Genomic DNA, 17,520 nt, shown 5'->3' with positions numbered 1-17,520 from the left:
ATTGGATGTACAATGCTGATCGCTGCTCCCAATAGTTCATTGACGGCATGCATTCTTTGTTACGTGCGGCCGAGGCAAACAAACGCGATGGTTTCATGTGCTGCCCATGTGCCATATGTAAGAATACGGTGGAATATCCTTACTCAAGGACTCTTCATTCACACTTGTTCAAGTCGGGTTTCATGCCAAACTATATTTGTTGGACGAAGCACGGAGAAACCGGCATTGTAATGGAAGAAGGTGAAGAAGAACAATGGGACGACAATGATATTATTCCCGATGGTGCGTGCTTCAATGATAATGCAATGGGAGAAGCTGAAGAAGAGGTAGCCACAGAAGATGAGCCTGCTGATGATCTTTGTCATGTCATTCGTGACGCACAAAGAGAATGTGAAAGTGAAAAGGAGAAGATCAAGTTCGAGCGGATGCTAGAAGATCACAACAAATTGTTGTACCCAACTTGTGATGCAGGGAACAAAAAGTTGGGAACCACGCTAGAATTGCTACAATGGAAGGCAAAGAATGGTGTATCTGACAAGGGATTTGGAGAGTTACTAAAAATCCAAAAGAAGATGCTTCCGAAGGACAATGAATTGCCCACCACTACCTACGAAGCAAAACAAGTTGTCTGTCCTATGGGGCTAGAAATCGAGAAGATACATGCATGTCCTAATGACTGCATCCTGTACCGTGGCAAAGAGTACGAGAAATTGGATGCATGCTCGGTATGCCATGCATTGCGGTATAAGATCAGGCAAGATGACCCTGGTGATGTTGAGGGTGAACATCCGTGGAAGAAAATCCCTGCCAAGGTTATGTGGTATGCTCCTATAATACCATGCTTGAAACGTCTGTTCAGAAACAAAGAACATGCAAAATTGTTGCGATGGCACAAAGAAGACCGTAAGGTAGACAATATGTTGAGACACCCTGCTAATGGGTCCCAGTGGAGAGCAATCGACAGAGAATTCCTGGAGTTTGCAAATGATGCAAGAAACTTAAGGTTTGCTTTAAGTACATATGGTATCAATCCTTTTGGAGAGCAGAACAGTAGTCATAGCACTTGGCCTGTTACTCTAAGTATCTACAACCTTCCTCCTTGGTTATGCATGAAGCGAAAGTTCATTATAATGTCTGTGCTCATCCAAGGCCCGAAGCAACCTGGCAATGACATCGATGTGTACCTGAGACCACTTATTGACGAACTTCTCATTTTGTGGAATAAAGAAGGTGTACGTGTGTGGGATGAGTACAAACAGGAACACTTTGATCTGCGAGCATTGTTGTTCATAACAATCAATGATTGGCCTGCTCTAAGTAATCCTTTAGGACAGTTAAACAAGGGATATAATGCATGCACACACTGCTTCGGTGATATTAGAGGTGTATTCTTGAAAAAATGTCAAAAGGTCGTGTACCTTGGCCATCGTCGATTTCTTCCTGCAAATCACCCCGTAAGAAAGAAAGGCAAGCATTTTAAAGGGAAGGCAGACCACCTGACCAAGCCTCGCAACCGAACCGGTGAGGATGTACTCGATATGGTCAATGATGTGAAAGTCGTCTTTGGAAAAGGACATGGCAGCCAACCTGTTTCGAACGACGCTAACGGTCATGCACCCATGTGGAAGAAGAAGTCCATATTTTGGGACCTACCCTATTGGCAAGTCCTAGAGGTCCACAGCTCGATCAACGTGATGCACCTGACGAAGAATCTTTGTGTGAACCTGCTAGGCTTCATGGGTGTGTATGGAAAGCCTAAGGACACATTTGAAGCACGACAGGACCTGCATTGTTTGAGAGAAAGAGACAACCTGCATCCAGAGAAGACAGATGATGGACGCCATTACTTACGTCCTGCCAGCTACACTCTAAGCAAAGAGGAGAAGGAAATCATGTTTGAATGCTTAAACAACATCAAGGTACCATCTGGATTCTCCTCGAATATAAAGGGTATTATAAATGTGCCAGAGAAGAAATTCTGTAACTTAAAGTCCCATGACTGTCACGTTCTCATGACACAATTACTTCCAGTTGCATTAAGAGGAATTCTACCTCCAAACGTACGTCTAGCCACCGTGAAGCTATGTGCATTCCTCAATGCAATTTCTTAGAAGGCAATTGATCCAACTGATCTAGCTAAACTACAGAATGATGTGGTTCAATGTCTCGTCAGCTTTGAGTTGGTGTTCCCTCCTTCCTTCTTTGATATCATGACACACCTCCTAGTTCACCTAGTCAAGGAGATTTTCATTCTCGGTCCTGTGTTCCTACACAACATGTTCCCCTTAGAGAGATTCATGGGAGTCCTGAAGAAATATGTTCACAACCGTGCTCACCCAGAAGGAAGCATCGCTAAGGGCTATGGAACATAAGAGGTCATTGAGTTCTGTGTTGACTTTATTCCCGACGTTGACTCGATTGGTGTTCCTGAATCGAGACATGAGGGGAGACTAAGCGGAAAGGGGACACTAGGGAGGAAAACATATATTCGTACGGAGGATGATTATTTTAATAAAGCGCACTACACAGTTCTACAGAACTCCTCTTTGGTAGATCCGTATATTGAGACACACAAGGATATCTTACGATCCGAGTTTCCAGGGAAGACTGAAGCTTGGATTACGCGTAAGCACATGGAAACTTTCGGCGGTTGGTTGCGAAAAAAATGTCAAGGTGATGAGAGCATCCATGAGCAACTGTATTTATTGGCTATGCAACCATCATGGCATATCGTAACATACAAAGGGTACGAGATAAATGGGAACATATTCTACACAGTAGCCCAAGATAAAAGGAGTACCAACCAAAACAGTGGTGTCCGCATAGATGCCACAGACCCGAATGGGAATAAGCAGACATATTATGGCCGCATAGATGAAATATGGGAACTAGAATATGCACCTACTTTGAAGATCCCATTGTTCAAGTGCCAATGGGTCAAGTTGATCGGAGGCGGGGTAATAGTAGACAACGAGTATGGAATGACAACAGTAGACCTTAGTAATATTGGGTACAAAGACGAACCATTCGTCATTGCCAAGGATGTGAATCAGGTGTTCTATGTCAATGATATGTCTACCAAACCAAAAAGAGGGAAAAACGATAATGACTCAACCAAAGAGCCAAAGCGCCACATAGTTCTTTCAGGGAAAAGAGTCATCGTGGGAATTGAGGACAAGTTGGACATGTCAGAAGATTATGAAAAGTATGACCGAATTCCGCCCTTCAAAGTGAATAAAGACCCTAGCATCTTGGTAAATGATGAGGACACTCCATGGTTACGACGCGATCATAACCAAGGGACATACATAAAGAAAAAGTTCACTGCTGTGCCCACTTGATGATATAGTGATTTAATGTAGTGTGTGTTTGAGATATTATGTAATAATTGTGAATTCAGATGTTTATTATGTCGTGTTTCAAATAAAATCAATGTTTGATTTGGTGGGACTTCTCTCTCGAAAAGTTAAATTAGGATATTGAGTGATGAAAAATTAAAATATTAACGTTAAAATGATGTGAAAACAAATTTCCTGTCCAAAACCAATAGTTTTAATAATTTTAATTAAACACTACATTTTTGCATTAACGAAATAATAAATATTAGTTACATTATGTTTTATAATTATAACAAAAAATAAAAAAAGTTAGGTTATAGATTTTTCCTATGTGCAATAAAGAAAAAGAAAATCCATATTTTTAACAAAATAATTTTATGCCTTTTATTTAATTTACTATGTATTTAACAAGAAAATCCATATTTCTATTAAAAAAATTTGCTCAAAACAGGCGGGAAACGAAACTGCAGCCCACCTTTACTCCCGGGTGGGAAGCCCACCCGGGAGTAAAGGTGGGCTGCAGTTTCGTGGCCCGCCAAAAAAACCATTTACTCCCAGTGCGTGTTACCAACCGGGAGGAAAGGTATACCTTTACTCCCGGTTGGTAACACGCACCGGGAGTAAAGGGACCTTTACTCCCGGTTGGTAATACGCACCGGGAGTAAAGGACCTTTACTCCCGGCTGGTGGCTGGCACCGGGAGTAAATCTCCTAGGTATATAACCGCCAGTGCCAGGCGCAGATCGATCCCCTCCTCTTCTTCCTCGTCGAACACCGCCGCCCTTTCTCTTCTTCCTCACGCCGCCGTCGATTCATCTTCCCCTGCGCATCAGCCCACCCCAGTGACACCGGAGCCTGTGCCTCACCTCGTGCGGCCCTCCACCGCCGACGACCTCGTGCGGCCCGGCCTCCATCGAGCGCGCCCGTGGCCCTCCACCGTGCCCGCCCGAGGTGAGAGTTCTCTCGGCTTTCGTCGTGCATGGTGAAATGGCGTCAGTGAGGGCCCGTGCATGGTTGGGGTCTTTTGCTGCTTGTTGTCCATAGCGGAGGAGCCATCAGCTGCTGCCGTCATCTTGGGGGGCATGCCATGGTTGTCAGTTTCAACAATGGCGTCTTGGGGCAATGGCATGCCATGGCTGCGGCGAATCATTTCCTTGAAGCACGCCACGTGCAAGTCAACAGCCTTGCCATCCAAGTGGATGTGGTACCTTTACGCCTAGAACATACTCCGGCGGCCCTTGTTGTCTCCAGAAGTCACACGGTGGCGAATCTCACGATGCCTTCCGGCGGAGCTCTAAGGCTCAGCCGTCATGGACAATGTGTTCCGACAGTGTGGCGCAGCCCTGGTGGATGTCGAGGTCTTGTTCGAAGCAGTGGTAGACGTAACTTAGCTAGCTGAAACTTGCAACATCACGACATCACGCACCGACAACACTGCCCCGCCCTGCCTCACGTCGTCGTCGTCAGCACACCGGCCCGCCTCACGTTGTCGTCGTCAGCACACTGGCCACCGCGCCGACACGTATATATACGTCATTTGTATTCATATGCATGTATATATACGTCGCGGAGCACCGCCACCCTCGTTCGCCTATGCGTTTCTATGTATACGGCGGAGCACCGCCGCCCTCGTTCACCCATGTGTACAAACATATATACGGCGGAGTGGAGCACCGCCACTCTCGTCACACCGCCCTCTCTCGCGGCCTAGTCGATCAACATTCGTATTACGTGTCGGCATAAGATATATTGTAGTTAATAAAGTGACTATGTTTAGTTTAAGATATATGATGAATGACTACATGGTTCACATGGTACATAGGATAACAACATCACGCACCGACACCGCCCTGGCCCGCCTCACGTCGTCATCGTCAGCACGTCAGCCCGCCTCACATCGTCGTCGTCAGCACACCGGCCACCGCGCTGACACGTATATATACGTCATTTGTATTCATATGCATGTATATATACATCGCGGAGCACCGCCGCCCTCATTCGCCCATGTGTTTCTATGTATACGGCGGAGCACCGCTGCCCTCGTTCACCCATGTGTATAAACATATATATGGCGGAGTGGAGCACTGCCACTCTTGTCACACCGCCCTCTCTCGTGGCCTAGTCGATCAACATTCATATTATCGTTATCGTTAACGCTAAACAATCACACCAGGGCGAATTGCGTCGGTGACTAGGGCGAACCGCGTTGTTGATGTCACCGATGTGGTTCGCCCTAGTCACCGACGCAATTCGCCCTCGGCCGTTTATGTATAGCCCTAATTCGCCCTAGTACCGACGCAGTTCGCCCTAGTGTGGCGAATTGCGTCCGTGACCGAGGGGCAAGATTTAATAATGCATATTGTTCGTAGATTTTACGCATGTAAGCAAAGATTTGACGTACTATATATTGGTTTTGTTTTTTGAAGCTAGATGGCCGACCCGAGAAACATGGATGAGGAGGAGTTGATGATGAATTTGATCAACACTGGCACTCAAGTTGCCGGCGATGAAGGTGCTAAAAATAACATGCAAGAGGATCCAGATGACGGGAGTTAGTACTTAGCTCTTGAACAAAATGAGCAACAACATATTGGCCAAGTATATATTTTTTATTATTAGCTATATATATTATCATGTCTTATGTATGCTCATGACATTAAAAATAATGTTTATGTTTTGTAGCCCTCTGGATCGACATCAACAACTACAACGAAGAGTAAAAATGTTCGAGGTCCCAAAAAGCCATTGGAGAGCCGCTTCATCATCTCGGAGTTCAATGTGGATACAGGCGAACCGGGGGGGGCCAAATAAAACGAAATTCGTGCACCATTGTGGTTACCTTGTACGGGACCGGCTCTCGATCAGTACCCGCGAATGGAAGAAGAAGACCAATGCTCCTCATATAAGTTTTGTCTCAGATTGTGACAAGATGTTAATTTGGAAAGATGTCTTGGTACATTTCACGCTCCAAACAGATGGTTATGATGATATAATAGATGGTGATGAATTGAAGGAGCGAGTTAGGGATTGGGCAATGAAGAAGATGGCCACCCAGTTTTAGACTTGGAAGAAACACCTATACACGACGTATGTCAAGAAGAACATAGCACCAGATTTCACTGTCCCAAGCCCGATCTCAAAGCAGAGGCCCTATTGGGATGAGTTTGTACAGTACAAGACGTCGGAAGAGGGTGTGAGTCGGGTGATAAAGAACTAACGTAATGCCCAACAGAAGACATACCACCATAACTTGGGATCAGGTGGCTACCCGACTGCCATTAAGAAGTGGAACAAAATGGAAGCAGACCTTCTTGCCAAGGGTATCACACTAGAATCACTCGAGTGGGGAGAGCGTGCAAAGAATTGGTTTTTTGCTCATGGGGGAACACTGGACTAGGAGACAGGGAAGTGTGTTTATGGCGCAAGACTGCAAGAAGCAGCAGAAAGATTGTTTTATGCTCAGAGTGCTACTGCTAGTGGTGCGTTCAGGCCCAACAGAGAGAAGGATGAACTGACATACGCCATCGGGACTATTGAACATGGTGGCCGAACTAGAGGCAAAGGAAGTGTCTCGTGGGAGCATGGATTCCCTTAGGATATACCTTCCTATAGAAGCCGCTAGAGAAAGAAGGAAGAAGAGGCACAGCGGCTCCAGAGGTTGGAGGAAGCGGTGCGTGAAGCACAGGAGCGAGAAAAAAACCTTGAAGCGAGAATGCAGGAGGAAATCAGAAGGCAAGTGCAAATAGCAGTGAGTGCAAGCAAGCAGGCATCAGAGCCAGGAATCAACATTAGCCAATCTGTTCAGTTGAAAAGCAGTTGCGCTTCCACGGAGATACCAAATCAAGGGGACACAAGACTGCGCTTCCCTGTGGATGACGTCACTGAACCTTGTACATCGTGTGAGCTACACATTCCGAAGGGGAATTCCACAATCAAGGTGGCTATCGGTCTTGTTAATCCTATCGACCGAACCAAGACACCAAGGATTCATGGGAATATAATCCAAGAAGGATATGCTACCATCTCGGTAGATAAAGCTAAAAAAGGTTTTAGTGATTTGCCTCTTGACATTCCTGGAGGTGATGGCGAGAAGACTCTCGGAGAAGCAGAGAAGACATTCATTTTATGGCGCAAGCGCTACATCATCATTCCTGGGATGTTGGCTCCACCTCCTCCTGAACTACCTCACCATAGGTGCGAATGAAAACACTACATCATTAATTTATATTGGCTTAAATAATTAACAATCTGCTCATAATAATATGTCATTCCTTTTTTTGTAGCAGATCCTCCCCCAACCTAAATCCAATTGTTCAATCGTCAGATCATCATAGTGCTTTGTACGATGACAATGTGTTGGAAGGCGAGGCTGCATCCACACCATCTCCAAGGAGGTCTCCAACGCCGCAGCCACCACCTCCAAGGAGGTCTCCAACGCCTCCCCCGCCCCCGCCTACCAAGAAGCCAAGTACTAGCATGAGGCCAGCCCCACAAACGAAGAACCAGTCCCTGCCGGCAAAGAAAGCCACCGTGAAACCAAGGGCTATTCCCAAAATAGTATCTGAAGAGAAGGAAGAAGTAACTGATGCATATAAAAAAGATATGTCCAGATTCTATGACAAACTTAAAAAGGGTCAAGAAGCAAGGAGAAACCCAAAGAAACCGTACTTCTTCGTTGCTCTAGATATTCTAAGAAAAAGGTGGCTTCTTACCAGCAACAACAGCGGGAATCTCGTAAGCCGTCCAAATCAACGTTAACGGACTATGACCGCACTCTCACCAAGTCAATTGAGGCGACACAGAAAAAAAAGCGGGCAGGGAAAGGAGTTGCACAACTCGGACAACAATTGCACCAATCAGTCCCCCCGCTAGTTGTTGGTAATGAATATGGTTCGAATTTAGGATTAATGCATCAGGCAAACATACCTCCGGATGTCGATTTGGATCACCTTGGTGAATTTATTCAAGAGACTGGTCTCGACCTTTACCAGATGTTTGGTGATGGAAACATTGAGAGTGCGGCGGAGGTTGATATTTGGAAGAAAAAATTTGTACTAGACCAGAGTCTATACAACCCTCAAGCCTTATGTGATCTGGGAATGCAAATGTACCTGCTAAACAAGTGGTACATGCAGGCGTCTACCGGTGGAGACTTCTGCGTTGGTGTTAGAATTAGAGACGAACATTGGTTCCGTGGCGATGATGTTATGTATGTTGACTTTGCAGAATTTCATCAACTATGCCACCTGACCTCTCTGGACAAAGTTATCATTAGCTGCTATTGCCTGTAAGTAATAATTCTTTCGATCTATTATTAAACTCATCATATGTGTGTATATGCATATAAATTATCCTAACAAGTACTATATATATGCAGATTTACAATGACAGAGCTCAGAAAGGAAGGCTGCAATGAAATTGGTTTTGTTGATCCCCATATAGTATTCAATGACCCAGTTACTCCAAAGACTAATTGGAAGTCTGAGTCAGAGAGTAACCTCATGAACTTCTCAGTGAACCAACGCCACAAGAAGGATATACTCTTTCCCTACAACTTCAAGTGAGTGTTAATAATGTCGATCATCCTTAATGGCTCATATGTTGATTCTAGTTAATTAATGAGTGTTATGCGTTATATCCTATAAACACATGCAGCAATCACTAGATATTGATGGACATCGATCTGGTGAAAAGTCACTTGATAATCTATAACTCGATGAGAAAACCACAACAAGACTACCAAGATATGATAGATATTATCCAGAGGTAATTTCGGTATCTCTAGCAACTATATATACACACAAACATGATGATTAACTATATCTTATGATATGGCAATTTTTTATTGGGCAGTGTTTGGAAAACCTTTATTGAGAAGCAACACATGGGAAAATGCAAAGCGCCACTGAATGTAATCCCTTTGAAAGTAAGTCCCCTAAATCGCATTATCTTTATTAATTAAACATATAACTTTCACCGGATCACCAGATTGGATGACAAATCTTTTTCTCGTAAAGTGGTGTCTGAGACAGGAATAGGGGAACAACTACTGTGGTTACTATGTTTGCAAGTTTATCAAGGTGGTCTCCCGAAGAACTCCTACAGAGAGACTCAAAGTACGTTAAAAATACACTATATATTCATTTAATTATTATTATTGATTGTGTTACTATATCTTTATATATATATATATGTATGTATGTACATATATTAATTTATTTTCCTTTAATTCAAACCTGTAGGCTCGATGGTTGGAGGAAAAGGTCATACGGCAAGACCAAATCAAAGCAATTCAAGAGTCTATAGCCGGATTTTTTAATGAGCAGGTCATCGATTCTAAGGGCGAGTTCTACTTCGACCCAACACTCCTATTGAAGCCAAGCTAGAGGATGAGAGGAAATTGTTATATCACAACAACTGTAATGCAATCTTTTGTAATATATGCACATGAAATAATATAATGTAAAATACACATACGCATGCATGCATGTAAATATATATATGATGCATGCATGCATATATATATATATATATATATATATATATATATATATATATATATATATATATATATATATATATATATATATATATATATATATATATATATATATTTCTATGCTTGAATTGTGTGATTTAATACGTTTATTGTGCTTGAACCGAAATATACTATACGCACGTATAAATATATAATTAGCAGCGTACAATACGACTTCGAAAACCTATTTTGAAAAGAAAACAAAAAAATGAAAGAAAAGAAAAAAGGAAAAAAACCTTTAGTCCCGGTTCGTATTACCAACCGGGACTAAAGGTGCCGGCCATCGTGGCATGTCAGAAGGCACCTTTAGTCCCGGTTGGTGTTACCCACCGGGACTAAAGGTCCTCCTTTAGTCCCGGTTCCTGACCCGGGACTAAAGGACCCCCCTTTAGTCCCGGATGCTTGCTCCCGGGTGGGGAATCGGGACTAGAGGGGGTTCCCCACCGGGAGTAAAGCTCTGTTCTCTACCAGTGGTATATAGAAAGAGTCAAGTCACAAAAAAATATAGAAATAGTCAACAATGCGATAGTGCATGACCATCGTACAATATCTTTAATTACTTTTTCCACCTCATATAATTATAACTATCCAACAATCTCCATATTGCCATTCGTGACCACTTGAAAGAGTCATAGCAGATTAATGTTTCCAATGTTTACTTGGTCACCGCCATTTTTTTTGCTTGTGCAAAATATCTGTCAGTTCCACACCAAACCAGCATGTGCGTACACGCTTTTACTAGATCAAGCACTTGATTGCTTCTTAGTAGCTTTACACTAATACGTATGTGAAGTATAGGGATGGTTTAGCATGCATGATTTAAAAGAGAACTCATATAAAATAACGACCAATTTTTTTCCTTGTCAATCTTTACTGTGTTGCTTGACATTTAATTTACTAGCTTATGGTCTGACGGGTTTTCTTAATTTGTTGCATTTCAACACCATTATTGGTTCCGACATCCGAGTGGATTCCATTCTGTAAATATTTAGACACAGTCACTAGCTAATACACATATAAGGTGCTGGTGCATTTGGATTTGGTGATGTAAACTAAGACGAAATTAAGTTTTATAAAAATGAATTGTTTTGGGCCTCTCCGAGGTGACCATGATCCCACAAGGTTATTATTAGACATTTATATATGTTTAATTCACATTCTTCATGTAACTTGTAACACAATATGCTCCTTAAATAATGTCCCTATATATATGTATATATATGAAAGATCACCCGATAGAAGGGGGGTAAGAAGTGTTCCCTCGATTCGTTGGCTCTTGTTATTTTACCTTTCTACATGGTATCATGAGCCCCCAGCCAGTCAACCCCTATGCCACTGTCAATGTCAAGAACTAGATGCCGATCCCCCTGAGCTCCAGCATCCCAGCTACTCCAAGTCGGCACAGCTCATGCACTCCCATGTGCACCAAGTTTGGGCTTCTCCATCAGGTGGAGTCCTGTGTGCATAATTGGATCTACCAGAGCATCACCAACAACATGCTATACCTTACCGTGGAGCCTGAAAAGATGGCGTTTGCCGTTTGAACAACCGTCGAGGGCCTCAACCATGCCAACAAGCAGTCGCGTGTTATCATCCTACACCTCGAGTTCCACTCGATGGTTCTCGGTACCTTCTTCATCAATGACTACTACAAGCACATGGAGGTCTTCACCGGCTCTCTATGTGATGTTAGCACACCATCTCCAGACCCCAGCTAGTGCTCAACCTCCTGTGCAGGCTCAACACTGGGTTTTCTACAACTACAAACACCATGATGGACAAGGCAATTCTGCCCTCCTTTACCACACCTTGGAACATGCTCTTCCTAAAGGAAGTACGACTCACCAATGATTCGAAGATCGCCTGCTAGTCCATCCTTATTGCCGCCAGCTCCTTTGGTGGCTGCTACTTGCATGCTCCCGCTGCACCGCTTGCATCCTCCGCTGGTGGCCGCATCGACAGTGGTAGTCACCAGAACCGCCTTAATAAGGGTAACCCCCGCTAGGGCGGCGGCCAGTAGTACGAGGGCCATGAGCAACAGGAACCCAATGCATCCCGATCCTTGGGTGGCCTTCAACAAATGGGTCGTCCAGCGGGTAGCTAAACTGGTCTGTGACATCCGACTCAGTTTAGAATTTGGCCCATAGTGGCCATGTGCATGTTGATGAGATATTGTGGCGGGTTTAGTCCCACCTTGGTTGTTTAGGGTGGGTTAGACCAATATATAAGGCTTCTAGAGTCAACCCCACCATCCCCGGGTTAATCCTTTAACGCGAAGCGAGAACGAAAGCATAAGTGGGATGGTGGTTGATGTGGTTCACTCAGCGTGCAGAGTGGATCTGAGCCGTTTGGACTCTTGGGCACTACAAATGGTATCAAAGCTGACCTTCGCGGCCACGGGCGCGTGTGGCTCAGGGGCGCGGACATGGTGCTCATTGTGCGTGTAGGCCCTGCGGGGTGCACGGCATGGCACATGTGTCGGCACTGGACGCACGGCTACATGTGCTAAGAGGGAACATTCCTGGTTATTGTTTGCCCTCGTTGCGGGTTTGTGTTGGACCAACGAGGATGTCGGGTCCTTCGTGAGGTGGGGGTGTATGTGACATCCGGCCCAGTTTAGAACTTGGCCCACAGTGGGTATATGCATGTTAATGAGATATTGTGGCAGGTTTAGGCCCACTTTGTTGTTTAGGGTGGGTTAGTCCATCCCACCATCCCCGGGTTAATCATTTTACGCGAAGCGAGGACGAAAGCGTAAGTGGGATGGTTGTAGATGTGGTTCACTGAGCGCTCAGAGTGGATCTAAGCAGTTTGGACTCTGCGGCGTTTCATGGGTCCTGTTGGGTCAAGGCATGGCGTCGGCCTGCACTATGTCTACTTGGGTCATCGTCACTAGCCAACACCGCCATAGTGCCACTACAGTTCTCTCCATGAGCACCGTCGTGGGATCAAGCTAGCCTCATCACAATGCTGAATCATTTGGGCCTTCACCAGTCGCAATAGCCTCCCTAGGTGATGCACCCCAGTGCTACCGCCCACATGTGCTCTATTGAATTTGACGTCTTTGGTTTCTCTGTTAAGTATCTGCAGAGCAGTCACATCATTCTTCATGGCAATAGCGGTGGAGACCTCTACACCTTCCCTCTAGCCCCTGCACCCCTAGTCATCTCCTACTATGGTGCCACCGCATGCCCCCTCTGGAACCTTTGCCTTGGTCATCCCTGTCCTATAGCCCTTGCATCTCTTCAGAATTTGTCGGTCATCAGTTGTAATAAAGAAAATTACTCTCTATATTAATTATGCTTATCAGCTTGGCCTTGACTGACAACTAATTTGTGACATGTTCCATTTACCTGCATCACTAATCTTACGTTAGTGACGTGTTTTAATTTCATTTCATCGGTTAAGGTGTCTCATTTGTGCTGTTTTGGCATAGTGCCTTAAACTACCGTGTTTCTACTGTTAGACATTTGGTGTGTGTGTGAACTTTTGTAAAGTGAACTTAACTAGTCTTTACATTGTTGGATCAAATTGGATGTGACCACCTATGATATTTGACTTCCGTTATTATATGCATCTAGTGGAACACACCAGTCGTGTGGCTCCTAGGCCTACTGGGCCGATTAATTTAATCTTAGCTGATCTACCGGTTGATAGTTAAGTTTAGCCTAGTAATTTGGATGGCTCCATGCAATATTTGTCTCCAAAATACCGTCCAGAAATATTGTTTATGTAACAGCATATCATATAAAAACAATATTCAATAAATTTTGTAGGATCCTCACGTAATTCAGTTCAAATATTCGAAAAAGAACATGGTGGTATAGCTTGCAACAGAGACACAAAAACAGTGATTGGTTACAAATACTTCCCATTTATTGTATTATATCTCGACCGTAGCATGTCGTCATAACTAAATACACACAGGAGTATGCAAAATGCATATAAACCTATCTTTGTACAACGAAGTGAGTATCAATTTACTTAATAGTGGTTGTTCTCCCAGAATTGTGCTTGGAGCCAATCAATTGTTCCCTTTTGCACCTGGAAAGCCTTGGCCAAGACATCATCTGAGATCGGTGGTTTTGATCCAAAGACTGCTTTGGCAATAGTAATAGCCCCAGGGTTCTGGCTGCTCAGTGCAGCTATTGCGACAGCTGGCTTGTCATGGATCGGGTTGAATTGGAAGTGTATGAGCCCTTGGGGGAATACAAACACATCACCTTTGTTGAGAACCTTGGCGAATAGCTTTTTCACCTAATCCCTGACTTTCATATGATATCTGCACTTCATCAATGTCCTACTGCATCTCATAGTGACCCTTTTTGGATCGACCAAGCATTTGGCTGCTCACTATACCCCATATAACCAGCAGTCACTGCTGGGTCGAAATCAGCAATCACCACCAGATTTCGATCCAGTAGCGAGTAACCGGCAGTGTTGATGTTGGTGTTTTGCTGCTGTGATGTCTAAATCAAGATATATAAAAAAAGGAAAAAAAACCACCAGGACTGCGCCCCTGCCCCCACCGCAATTAATTGTGTTGATACAAAAATTCAGGTCCAGGGACAAAGAACCACCACCAGTGCCTGTTACCAATTGGCAATGCCTGGTTGTAAAATTGCGAACACATGGTTGATATGTGCTCATGTGTGATGCGTGATCAGTGATTGTGTAGAGCTAATACCAAAGGAATATATCCATATTGTATAGTTACAAGTGAGTGTGCTGTGGTAGGCAAGGATGTCAGATGGAGAAACAACCAAAACAAAAGTTGTAGATCTCGAAAAGTTATGCAACTTGGTAGATCACAACCTTTTTATTTAAAGTCGCATTTTGATGCCGAAATATTTGATTCACAAGATTGTATAGAGTTGATACCAAAGGAATCCATATTCTCTATAGTCACAAGCGAGTGTGTAGTGGTAGAGACCGATCTCAGATGGAGAAACGGTCAAAACAAAAGTTGTAGATCCCAAAAAGTAATGCAACTTTGTAGTAGACAATGTTTTCATTTAAAATCATTTATCCAAGGAAAACTACGTTTGAATGTTCTCATATTTGAAGTTCAAATTCTTCAAACTGCCTCGGATGGAGAAATGATCAAAACCAAAGTTGTAGGTCTCAAAAGTTATAATTTTTTTGTTGACAACTTTTTCATTTGAATTCATTTAGGGTCCCAAATACTCATTTCAAAACCAGATGAACATAAAAGAGGGATGACAAATATCCCAAATGGACACAAGTGTCTTACGGGCAGAGTGGTTAGGGGACGAAGACGAGCAGAGCCTGAGGTCGTGGGTCCGAGCGCCGGCGGCCACGAAGCAAGCGTGTTTCGCACGAAAAAACGCGTGACTTGTGACTTTTTTTATTAAGGTCATGGTGGTAGAGTGGCAACAGGGACACAATTAAAATTATAGTAGAGAAATACTGACCATTTATTTTATTATAAGTAGTAGCATAGAAATAATAAATACATACAGCTGTATGTAAAGTGCAAATAAAGCTCTATATTCCCATACAAATTATTCCAGAACTCATACAATGCCCAAACATGATTTATTTAGTTGTGGTTGTTCTCCCAGAACTGAGCTTGAAGCCAGTCAATTGTCCCCTTTTGCACCTGGAAGGCCTTGGCCAAGACATCATCTGAGATCGGTGGCTTTGATCCAAAGACTGCGTTGGCAATAGTAATAACCCCAGGGTTCTGGCTACTTAGTGCCGCGATCGCGACTGCTGGCTTGTCATGGACCGGATTGAATTGGAAGTGGATGAGCCCTTGGGGGAATACAAACACGTCACCCTTGTTGAGAACCTTGGCGAATAGCTTGTTACCATTGTCTGTGTTGGAGGTGACAAATCCAACAAAGAGTGTACCTTCAAGCACGGTGAGAATCTCTGTGGCACGTGGGTGGGTGTGTGGCGGATTCTGACCTAGTGGTGCGTAGTCAATGCGAGCCAACGAGATGCCCAGGGTGTTGAGTCCAGGCAACTTCATGACATTGATCAAAGTGACATTGGATCCGACCTTGCTTTTCATGGTGTCCCTAGGCTTGTCAAGGTTTGCTTCCTTGAAAAAGTCATCTGCGCTCACGGCCATGGGGTCCTTGCAAACAAATCCATTCACCTTCACTGCATATACAAAGCCAAAGAAAAATAGGTACACATCGATCAGAAATCACTAGGACAAACATAAAAATACAGTGTCTGTTCTGACAAATATTTCTAATTTGATCTGTAATTTATTACAAGAATATAGCGCATTATTTAAAGTGAGTGCATGCATACCTGGAGAGTGTATGTCGGCAACACAGAAGTCCTGGAGCGGGCTAGGGTCAGAAGCAATGGCCTGAGAAGTGACCAATGCTAGAAAAGCAATAAGGAAGTAGGTAGAGGCAGCCATTTGGTTTTGCACTTGCTTTTGTGTTTGTGCTCTCAGAATTCAGCTATGGAGCTTCTTGGCTTGATGTGTTTGTTTTTCTCTTGTTGATGCTCTCGGCATGGGGATGGTGAGAATATATAGCCTGCCACAGCTAGTGCTTGTGGCGACGTGTACGTATTAATGGCTGAATAAGTCTTAAGTTGAACCTATCAGCAGAACTGAAGAAACAGTCTCTGGCAGCTTGAACCTGCTGATGAAACAATACAGTTATCTTATCAACTTTTCAAACCTACCTTGCTTTTAATATTTTCACACGCACCATACGACTAACAACTTCAGCGCCGTGCATGGTCTCTTTGCTTCTAGCACAGCATTAAAGAAAGTGTATTCTTTCTTTTCATTTCTGTGTTTTGGGGTGCCTGGGTTCAAGCGAACTATCATTTTAAAAATAAATTTTAGAATTTTTGAAAGTAACCGTAAAATGAAGATTTATAGTAATTAATCACATAGTCATCCAAATTTTAAAATGTTTGGAAGTAAACCGCAAAAATGAAGGATTCATCAATGGATATGAATTTGAAGAAAAAATAATTGAACATCCATTTCTAACCCTGTCGCAGATGACAAGGCACAGGTATAAGGGCGTTGCTGATGGTGGACAGCGATTTGCGTAAACAAGAAATGTGGTTCATTGACCAACCTATGCTTGTGCTAACAAACGTATATAGAAAGAGTCAAGTCACAAAAAAATATAGAAATAGTCAACAATGCGATAGTGCATGACCATCGTACAATATCTTTAATTACTTTTTCCACCTCATATAATTATAACTATCCAACAATCTCCATATATATTGCCATTCGTGACCACTTGAAAGAGTCATAGCAGATTAATGTTTCCAATGTTTACTTGGTCACCGCCATTTTTTTTGCTTGTGCAAAATATCTGTCAGTTCCACACCAAACCAGCATGTGCGTACACGCTTTTACTAGATCAAGCACCGATTGCTTCTTAGTAGCTTTACACTAATACGTACGTGAAGTATAGGGATGGTTTAGCATGCATGATTTAAAAGAGAACTCATATAAAATAAAGACCAATTTTTTTCCTTGTCAATCTTTACTCTGTTGCTTGATATTTAATTTACTAGCTTATGGTCTGACGGGTTTTCTTAATTTGTTGCATTTCAACACCATTATTGGTTCCGACATCCGAGTGGATTCCATTCTGTAAATATTTAGACACAGTCACTAGCTAATACA

At 43.4% G+C, this 17,520-nt stretch overlaps 1 protein-coding gene and 1 long non-coding RNA gene across 2 annotated transcripts in view; both read right to left on the bottom strand.

Annotated features, from left to right (window-relative positions):
• LOC136472020 (uncharacterized) overlaps positions 1–17,520 on the bottom strand; it is a 65,252-nt gene that overhangs the window by 34,031 nt on the left and 13,701 nt on the right. The gene's annotated exons all lie outside the window — the stretch shown is intronic.
• LOC136472018 (germin-like protein 12-1) lies at positions 15,368–16,347 on the bottom strand. Its single transcript, XM_066469764.1, has 2 exons — positions 16,164–16,347; positions 15,368–16,007 (listed from the first exon to the last, which is right to left on the bottom strand). The coding sequence occupies exons 1-2, from the start codon at positions 16,276–16,278 to the stop codon at positions 15,439–15,441; spliced, it is 684 nt and encodes a 227-aa protein (XP_066325861.1). The 5' UTR covers positions 16,279–16,347; the 3' UTR covers positions 15,368–15,438.

This window comes from Miscanthus floridulus, chromosome 8, assembly GCF_019320115.1.
Source record: "Miscanthus floridulus cultivar M001 chromosome 8, ASM1932011v1, whole genome shotgun sequence".
NCBI lineage: Eukaryota > Viridiplantae > Streptophyta > Magnoliopsida > Poales > Poaceae > Miscanthus > Miscanthus floridulus.
The sequence above is the reverse complement of the archived record's forward strand: the minus strand, read 5'-3'. Positions and strand labels throughout refer to the sequence as shown.

What these genes read in the sequence shown, in the direction of transcription:
- LOC136472018 (XM_066469764.1), bottom strand. Translation starts at nt 16,278, where the DNA reads ATGGCTGCCTCTACCTACTTCCTTATTGCTTTTCTAGCATTGGTCACT. An exon ending in TGCCGACATACACTCTCCAG is followed by an intron (nt 16,008 to 16,163) that starts GTATGCATGCAC and finishes TTGTATATGCAG; the next exon opens with TGAAGGTGAATGGATTTGTT.